We start from the raw sequence: 10,009 nt of genomic DNA on the forward strand, positions 1-10,009 counted from the left end.
TCCTCTGTGGTTTTCCCAGGCATGTTCTCAGGGAGCTGGATCAGAACTGGAGCAGCCAGGACACAAACCAGTGCTCAGATTTGGGATGCTGGACTTGTGGGCAGTGGCTTAGCCCAATTGCTGTGCCATGACCCCAGCCCTGAAATATTTAAATTGATATTAAAATAGTATTTGTAATGACCACAATTATGCAAACGTATGTATACCAATGGAGGGTCACAAAAAAACATTTAAAATGAAAATTATCATGATGGTAAATCATATATATATATATATATATATATATATTTCAAAATAAGGTTGTTGCAGGACAACTTTTCAAAAGATTAAAAAAAGTGTTTATATTAAGGTGCCATAAAGCAAACATACATACATAGACATACTCAGAATACCTATTTAAATGTTTTGTAGGTCCCTGAGGAGACTCAAATAAAGAAACGGGGGCAGCCAGCGCCATGGCTCACTAGGTTAATCCTCCGCCTTGCGGCGCCGGCACACCGGGTTCTAGTCCCAGTCGGGGCACCGATCCTGTCCCGGTTGCCCCTCTTCCAGGCCAGCTCTCTGCTGTGGCCCGGGAGTGCAGTGGAGGATGGCCCAAGTGCTTGGGCCCAGCACCCCATGGGAGACCAGGAGAAGCACCTGGCTTCGGATCAGCACGATGCGCGGGCCGCAGTGGCCATTGGAAGGTGAACCAACGGCAAAAGGAAGACCTTTCTCTCTGTCTCTCTCTCACTGTCCACTCTGCCTGTCAAAAAAAAAAAAAAAAAAAAAAAAAGAAACGGGGGCAACTTAACTAAGGGCAGAAGAGAGAAATGAGAAGAGAAAGAGCAAAGGGTGAGAAACTCCAGAGTGGCAGCAGCGTCCCTTCCCCTCCTTTGGCTTACAGGGGCACAGGAGGCTCCTGAGCTAAGGCTGTGGAAGCCACATGTCCCAGGCAGTAGGTTGGCTGGACTGCAGTGACTGCTCCCACCTTATTTCCTTCACACTGTCCTCGTGCCAGGCCGTGACATCTCCACAGCCGTGGGGCACATCTGCACTGGAAGATCTGAATTTAGATTGGTGGCTGGAGAAGAAACAACCACGTTTTCTTTTGTGCATGCGTTTGGTTTCGTTGACACATTTAACCACAGGAGAGGGAAAAGGCCACAAGGTGTGGGGTTAATGTGAACAGAGCAAAGGAAGTTTTTTTCTAATTAAAAAAAGCATCAGCATTGCAAAGACTTTCCACAATTCTACACCCACCTTGAAAGTCCCCTGTCCCCACAGGAAGTGCGCTGACCATTGGAGGAATAAAAGAGGCACCTGAGGAGCCCCATCCTCACTCTCCCTGTACAGCTCAGCAGGACCTCAGCCATGAAACTTCTGCTCCTGGTCCTCCTCGGCACCTGCTGTCTCACCACATCCATTGTGTACGGTAAGCAGAAAGCTCTGGATGAGAACAGAGATTTGAGGCAGGGGGCACCCATTTTGGGTTTAACTCAGGTTTTACGTGGAATAAGCAGCTTTCTCAATTCTCCAGCTTTCCATGTGCATTTTGGGAATGGTAATTTTCACTCTAGACTCCTGAGACAGGGGGAGAGTTTGATTAGTATCTGGGCTCATACTCTTCCTAATTTGGGGGGACTTAGGGTAAGTGTCTTAACCACTCTGGGCCTATGCTTCTCAGTCTAAAATCAAATATAATAACAGAGTTTCTAATTTGGGATTAAAATTAAATACACTTTATGACGGATTATTTATTTGTGACTTATTTAATAATATTAGATCTCCCTACAAATAATACTTTTTGTTGTTATTTACAGAAAGGTGATGATGATTATAAATGCATTTATAGTTTTTGTACATTAAACATTGATCTTGATAAATTCTCAAAATCTTTGGGAGTTCAGTTACAATGTGGGAATGAGCTAGATGATGTATACATTTTTTAAAAGCAAAATAAAATGACTAGGCATCCATACCTTCATATCTGGAAAATCAATATTAGTTTTAAGTATGAAGAGGAGTCTATTATCACTGCTATGACTATTGTCATTTGTGATACATTTTTCTTGACCTTGTAAGAGATCAGGTGATAGTGAATACTAACAGGTAGATCAACAGCTTCAACACAGTCAAACACAGTTGCAAGACACAGCCAGATGAGATTCAGCTTTACTTAACCTCGCTCTGGCCAGAGTTAATTATAGACTTACGTGTAATCTTGATTTGTAGATTTACTTAACTACAATATCATGACCTGATCATGCATCCTTGAGGGAGTCCATAAATAAAGGTGGCAAAATCTGGAACTTCTTGACATTGTGGACAAAACCAAAAGATACTGGTGAAACCCATTTTCAAACTACTAAATCAGGTCCCGTGTTGCCACGTGGCTAGCATTTTGCTGAGACAATAGGTGTGCTATGTGGTACAGGTCCAGATCTGAGGGATGCTTTGTCACTGGCTGAGGAGACCTGCAGATATTGTCTCAAATTTTCTGCTTGAAGGAATTCTATAATTCCCACTGGGACTTAGCTTCTTACGGACCAAAATGGAACAAAACAGTGTCTGTGTTGATTCAACTTTACAGCCTGAACAAAGGTGATGTTTGAATGGCTAATACAGACACAGTAACATGGCTGAAAATACTGAAAAGTTTTGTTGTTTAGAATAATATAGAATTCTTTTGGTCTTGAGAGATTCTTCCCAAGGGGTAAAAATGCAGATGTGTGGCTTTTCCTGGGTTCGGGGATAGTTTAGCATTGAAAAAATAAACTGGCAGAGAGCTAGAGAGTCAAGAACCTGCAGACTGGCACTGAGGATGAGAACGGAGAGATGAGGAAAAGCAAAGCTCCTGAGCGCTTTTCTTTAATGCCTTCTGATGGGATGATACAACTTGATCACCACTGGTGGCTACTTTAGATGCTTTTTAGCTGGAGATTCTCTGTGAAGCAAATGCCAGTGTCTCCAGCTAAGGAGAAAATCAGCACTTAGAAATGTTGATTAGATTTTGCTAAACACTTAATATTATTAACTCCTCCAAGTTGTTTTGCTGCTTGCAATATAAGATCATTCCCTGAACTTAACTTTAATTCCCCTTGGCTCATTTCTATTGAGGAAGAACACTTTAGCAGCTACTTCCTAAATTGAGAACACCTTTACTCAGTGAAAAGAAAGCTTCCCCCCTTCACTGAAGGTTGCCTTGCTGAAAGGAGTCTTCATTGCATGATTCTTTGTTCCTTCATTTATAGCACTGTAGTGCTTATAACTAATTGAGATGAACTTCTCTGCTTACCTGTTTATTGCCTACTTGAGGCATAGATGTGCTCCATGAAAACAGGATCAATGTTTGTATTAATTAGTGCTATAAATACTAGGGTCACAATAGGCACTCAATGAACAGCTGTTGCATAAATGAATGAATGAATGCTATTGGGGCATCTGCTAGCCATCATTGGTGTACTGGTGAAACTACACATCGATGGACAACACCTTGTTATTTTCTCTTACCATGAAATTCTTGAAATAATACCATGATTTCAATTTTTTTAACTAGTCAAGCATGTACTAAGAATCTATGATATGTAAGACACTGAGAATACCAATGTGAACCACCTCTTCCTACAAGGAACAACTGGACTTGTATTTGTACAACATTTTTAGGATAATCTAACAGGCAGTTGTTCTGTGGAGCTTGATATTTGTTAAGTTGTATGCTTATTTGTCTGTTTTTCCCCCTCAGGTGTGGGGAGTGAAGTTCCAGAAAAGAGTATCTGTGTCAGTCTGACTACCCAGCCACTGCCAGTGAACAGGATCAGGACCTACACCATCAAGGAGGGCCCCATGAAAGCAGTAATGTGAGTTTGCATCCCCAGAGCTGACTTGGTGAAGTACAGAAATACAGAAACACAGTTGATAAAAATGCTGCCCTCCTCAGGAAAAACAGGTCAACATATAGGAAAACCTCGACTTTACCAATAGTGCTTTAATTTTTCTTATTAATCGTGCCTCCCTGAAACCCTATCAAATAATGATTCCTCTGAAAATGCAGTCAGAAAATAAAGATTAGTCCTCCTTTCTAATTTAATTTAGTGGGGAATCAGGTGAATTCTGCACCTACTTCTGAGGACTGGGTTTTCAGATGGCTGACCTACGTCAGGACTTTCCCACACAGCCATGGTTAGGGGTAGACTTGAGAAGAGTGCATGTTTTATTAGTTACTGTAGTTCAAGGATACGGGTAAAAAGCAGCCTATGTGGTACTGTTTTCTTTCCAGGACCTCATATTTAGAAGTAGCAGTTCTTCCTAACACGTTATTCCAAAATTTCTCCTCAAAACTTAAAATACATTATCTTTAATAAAAAAATAAGGTGAGTCCATTTGGTTTTGGAATGGAAGAATATATATTAATTAAACTGGATGATGAGAAAAGGAGCCCGTCAATTAGGATGAACCAAGGAGTTTTCTAGAGGTATTTCTCCCTTGAGTTGAGATAGATGCCAGAAGAAAGGTGTTCATCTATGGTCCCATGGTTCTGAAAGATTATTTCTCCCCATTGTTCTGCACAAGAACTCTTCATGTCTGGTCTGACCTAAGGCCCTGAGGCTTAGAGAATGTGGCTAACTTTTCGTCTTTCCCTTCCATTGCAGTTTTATTACCAAACGTGGCCTAAAAGTCTGTGCTGATCCACAAGCCAAGTGGGTGAAAGCAGCAATCAAAAATGTGGATAGCAAGCCCAACACCAGAAGGAGCACCACCCAGACCCAGCCTACAGGAACCCAACAGTCCACCAGGAGAGCTGTGACCCTGACTGCATAGTGGCCCCTCACACCTTGTCCCCTCCCAGCCAACCAGCTCATTTCACTTTATAAGCTTATGGACTTAGGCTGTGCTTACTGTCTATGAAAGTGCTGGATGAATAAAATTATTTTCTTATATTTTTATATTTTAATGTTTTTCATATTCGTTCTTAGAAACCCTAATTAATAAATATTCATTGTTAAGAATTGTTTCATGGTCTATACACTCTATATTGGGAAAGGAAATATTTATGTTTTATTTTTGTCCTAACTGTACCCATCTTTGATGGTATCCATGGTGGGAGAGATTTTAGCCAGTAGTTTATTATTGGCAAAGGCTAAATTTATTACTTTTAGGTTCCAGCTTGTAATGTATCCTTAAACACGAGTCATAAGTTAAGACTGTGACAATGCAACAGTTCAGGACCTATATCAATTTGTCTTAATAATAGAGTTTTATTTATAACATAAAAAACTAATCCAACTGTTACTGGGTTCCCATTTTGAGGCTCAACTACTCAAAAAATGGCTCCATACAGCAGGCCTTGTGGCACATGGGTTTAGCCACCGATATGCCTCCCATATGGATTCAAGTTCTAGCGACTCTGCTTCTGGCTCAGCTTTCTGCTAATACACCTGGAAGTCAGTGGATGATGCTTGGGTTATTGTCACCCATGTGGGAGACTCAGATGGAGATACAAGTCCCTGGCTTTGATATGGCACAGCCTTGGCTGCTGAAGGCATTTGGGGAATGATCCATCAGATCAAAAGGAGAGAGAAAGAGAATCTTCCATCTGCTGGTTTACCCCCAAATGGCTGCAATGGCTGGGGCTGGGGGCCAGGCCGAAGCTGGAAGCCCAGAGTTTCTTTCAGAACTCCCACGAGGCTGCAGGGGTACAAGAGACCTCTCTTTCTCTTTTTATATCACTCTGTCTTAGAAATAAATAAAGAAACATTAAAAAAAGTACTTCACGGGGGTGGCCCTGTGGTGTAGCAGGTAAAGCTGCCACTTGCCGTGTCGGCATCCCATATGGGCACAGGTTTGAGCCCCAGCTGCTCCACTTCTGATCCAGCTCTCTGCTATGGCCTGGGAAAGCAGTGGAAGATGGCCCAAGTGCTTGGGCCCCTGCACCCACGTGGGAGACCCAGAAGAAATTTCTGGCTCCTGGCTTTGGATCAGCTCAGCTCTGGCCATTGCGGCCATCTGGGGAGTGAACCAGGGGATGAAAGACCTATCTCTCTCTCTCTCTCTCTCTGCCTCTCTAACTCTACCTTTCAAACAAAAAATAAAAAAAAGATACTTTACTTAAATTTGATTTCAAGCAAATTTAGTTACCTCATTGTGTTGTATTTTGATCTTCTGTTAAAGGAAAAAAGCAGAGAGGGCTTTTACTTCTTTCATTGATCTGATTAGTAAAAATTGGACTTTCGATATAAAAGACTTTAAGTAAATACCAATGATTTTTGAATTGGACAATAATCTCTCTTTGTGATTTCTGTGGTTGTTGCCAATTTAGAGAATCATTCAAGTCAGGCTTTATTGTCACTAAGCTTTTAATGTTCCAAACACTATTGCATTGAACATTTTTTATCACAATTTGCAGTAAACTTTTAATAAAATGATCATCTGGTCCCTTAACACCCAAGCCTCATGCTTTCTTATATTCTCAGCAACAAATTGCTGATTTATTTCATGCTTATGATTCTAATATCCGAGTTGTGGATGATGGCGTGCGTCCTGTTTTGACACTAATGGGAAGAATGGACATCATCTTGATAGTTTTAAGTGAAAAGAGAAGTACTAGGCATTGTCTAGTCTTGATATTGCTTGTACTCAGCAATATCAAGATGTTTCAGGAGGCACTGAGGGCAGCCTGTTGGAGTCAGCTTGTTTTACTATTCTTTTTTTTTTTTTTTAAACAGGCAGAGTTAGTGAGAGAGAGAGAGAGAGAGAGAGAGAGACAGAGAAAGGTTTTCCTTTTTGTTGGTTCATCCCCAAAATGGCTGCTACAGTCAGCAATGCGGCCAGCACACTGTGCCAATCTGAAACCAGGAGCCAGGTGTTTCCTCCTGGTCTCCCATGTGGGTGCAGGGCCCAAGGACTTGGGCCATCCTCCACTGCCTTTCCGGGCCACAGCAGAGAGCTGGACTGGAAGAGGAGCAACCGGGATAGAACCGGTGCCCCAACTGGGACTAGAACCCTGGGTGCTGGCGCCTCAGGTGGAGGATTAGCCTAGTGAGCTGCGGCGCTGGTCAATGTTCTACTGTTCTTATCATAACACTGGTAAACCAGAGTGGAAACCATTAAAAACTTGCCTCCTAGCAAAAAGTGGAGCCATCTATCCTTTCTCATTGTTATTTGTTTATCATAATTTTAAAAAAAATTATTTTTTATTTACTTGAAAGGCAGAGTTAGTTGTTTGAAAGAGAGGAGGAAAAGAAAGAGGAGGAGGAGAAACATCAATCTTCCATCTATTGGTTCACTCCCCAAATGGTTGCAGCAGCTAGTGCTGGGCCAGGCGGAAGCCAGAAGTCTGGAGTTTCTCCCAGGTCTCCCATGTGGGTCCAGGGGTCCAGGAACTTGGGCCATATTCCACTGCTTTCCCAAGCTGGAAGCTGGATCAGAAGTGGAGCAGACAGATCTTGGACCGGTGCCTATATGGAATTCTGGCATAACCTGCAAGGCAACAATGCCAGCCCCCACGTCTATCATAATTTTCAAAGATGGTTTTAAAGAAAAATAAACCCTTAGTAAATAAAAATAAATTTCTTGCTTTATAAAGAGTGACAAATAGCAAAGACACAAAAGGTGAGTGTAATTGTTTCCTGATTGAACTAAGTCTTTGTACTTCTCAAATGTTTTCTGGACCCTAGGGATGTGTGGAAGGACATGGGCAATACCTGACTTTTTCACTCCATCAAGCTGCCCTCAGCTGTCCTCGCAAAGGTCTCAGTGTTGTTGAATAGTGAGCAGAACAAAGCCTCTATTCTCATGCAGCTCCCTTGCTGAATGACCAGAACCTTTCTTTCATCTACTCACTCAATGAATAAAGATAACTCACTGTGCACCTGATGTATTCCAGATGCTTTGCTGGAATGGAATGCAGTGGTGAAACCAGACACCTTGTCTCTGGGTTCTTACCTTCAGGAAGACCATTTCAACATCATGTGGTATGTGGGAAGATAGGGAAAGCAGAGCGTATGAACTTTGGGTTTACAGGAGAAAGTTCTCCAAGTCTTAGTGTGTAGGGAGGGTCAGGACAGGCTTCTATGGAAATGGCTTTCTGCTGAGTCCTGATGGATGTGTCAGAGTTATCCCTAGGGCTTACCCTTCAGGCCAAGGGAACAAGCACATATGCAAAGGTCTGTAGGTCAAAACTCTGATGCACTAGGAAGTGAAAGTAGTTTAAGAGGACTGAGAGGCATAGGGAAGGTTAGAGAGCAATGAGAGTGACAGCAAAATATGAGATTAAATAGACAGAGGGATTGTCACTGAGGGGCTTGTCTGCCATACCAAGAAGCATGTAGAGTCCATCTTCCATATCTGAGGGCTCCTTACTCATGGGTTCTGCATCTGCTGATTCCTGCAAACACAAAGTGAAAATGTTAAGGAACAAAATTGTGTCTGCACCGAGCATGCTCAGGCTTTTTTCCTGTCATTATTTTCTATCAATCAGTCTAACAACTATTTACATAGCGTGTACATTGTGATAGGTATTATAAGTCACCCAGGGATGGTCTCAAGTATACCAGAAGCTGTGTGTAGGTTGTGTGCAGATATTTGTCATCCTATATAAAGGATTTGATTTTCATATGGGGGGAGGGTGGAGCTGATTTCCTATGGATTGCCAGGGATGACTGTACTTCATTTTAAAGGCCATGGGAAATAACACTGGGTGCTGAGTGGAAGATGGGACATAGGAAACAGGACAGGAGCCAGGAAGCCAATTGGGAGGTGGCTCTGGGCCTGGTGACTTTGGAAGATGGCTTGGTGTGATTTAAATCATGTTTCCTTTACCTGCTTAACCAGGGAGCACGTTAGTTAGGTATGACTGCCTGACTGTATAGTGTGGCTCAGCTGTATATGTTAATTGCACTGAGTCAACTACTCTGTTCACCGATTTCCTTGACTTCAAGGAATCAGGACTGGAACAGGAGAAAATCAAATACTTATGGGAATTGCCCAATTATTTGCATTATTTACAGGTTAAGCCAAGAATGGAGCCGGGGTGGGGGAGGAATCAGAGCTAATTATTCCCAGGAAGTAAGAGGCAGGGTTAAACAGCAATAAGTTTGGCATCAGTGGGTTCCAGAGGTTCACCAACCAACCAATCTTCTTCAATGTCTTGAATACTTTTTGAGTGTCTAGTTGTGTGGGAAGGAACTATTTGAAGGAATTGAGACTACTGACGTTTTAAGCTTGGGTGACTCATTAAGAAACAGCACAAGTGATAGCAATGATTTTGGTCTAATTTCCAGTATAGTCACTTATCATAAATCCCAAAGAGAATAAAAACCATCAAGAATAAGGAAGTGAGGAGAAGAAGACACTGGAAAAATGAAAATCTGGTGTTCAGTCTGAATCCTCGAGTAATTCAAACAGAATCCTAGACTTCATTTTTATTCCCTTTTGACTGCTAATCCTTTCATAAGAATGAGGCAAAAATAGGATTGAATATCTGTGGCACTCTTTATGTCCCTCAGAAGGGGAAAAGGTGCACATAAATGGAATTCAGTATCCACTGGCTGAGTCACCAGCGTTGTTCTAAAAGGGACTTGTCATTCGGCAGTGGGAGGCAAAGAGGAGCAGGGAGATGAATTTGTAATGAAAGAGAAATGTGGTGGAAGAAAAGGTTTTGAGTGGGAATCAGAAGCCCAAGCATGGCTGAGAGGTGGAGTGTGCGGAGGGAGAGCTGTCCCTCCAATGCCCCCCAAGATTTCAACCCAACACAACAGATGTTTGCTGATTTCCTGTTACACTGTGTTGCCCAGAATGATTTCCTAGTCTATATAATCTGCTTCCTCCTGAAATCTGTGATGGCTCTTATGATGATGAAATTGCTGAATCAGATATTTGGAAAGAAGTTTCCTTTGGTAGAATAAGAAAAAAAAAAAGCCACACAGCCAGACTGAGAAGATCTTAATTAGAGCTACCAGATGTTGAGTGAAAAAAGATGACGAGGTGGTGGGGTGGGATACTGGGGAGGAGGATGAGAGAGGTGAGTTTT

At 42.2% G+C, this 10,009-nt stretch overlaps 1 protein-coding gene across 1 annotated transcript; it reads left to right on the forward strand.

Annotated features, from left to right (window-relative positions):
• The first annotated feature begins 1,353 nt into the window (after positions 1 to 1,353).
• XCL1 (X-C motif chemokine ligand 1) lies at positions 1,354 to 4,800 on the forward strand. Its single transcript, XM_062190196.1, has 3 exons — positions 1,354 to 1,414; positions 3,725 to 3,839; positions 4,632 to 4,800. The coding sequence occupies exons 1-3, from the start codon at positions 1,354 to 1,356 to the stop codon at positions 4,798 to 4,800; spliced, it is 345 nt and encodes a 114-aa protein (XP_062046180.1).
• Positions 4,801 to 10,009: the final 5,209 nt, after the last annotated feature.

This window comes from Lepus europaeus, chromosome 5, assembly GCF_033115175.1.
Source record: "Lepus europaeus isolate LE1 chromosome 5, mLepTim1.pri, whole genome shotgun sequence".
Taxonomy (NCBI): Eukaryota; Metazoa; Chordata; class Mammalia; order Lagomorpha; family Leporidae; genus Lepus; species Lepus europaeus.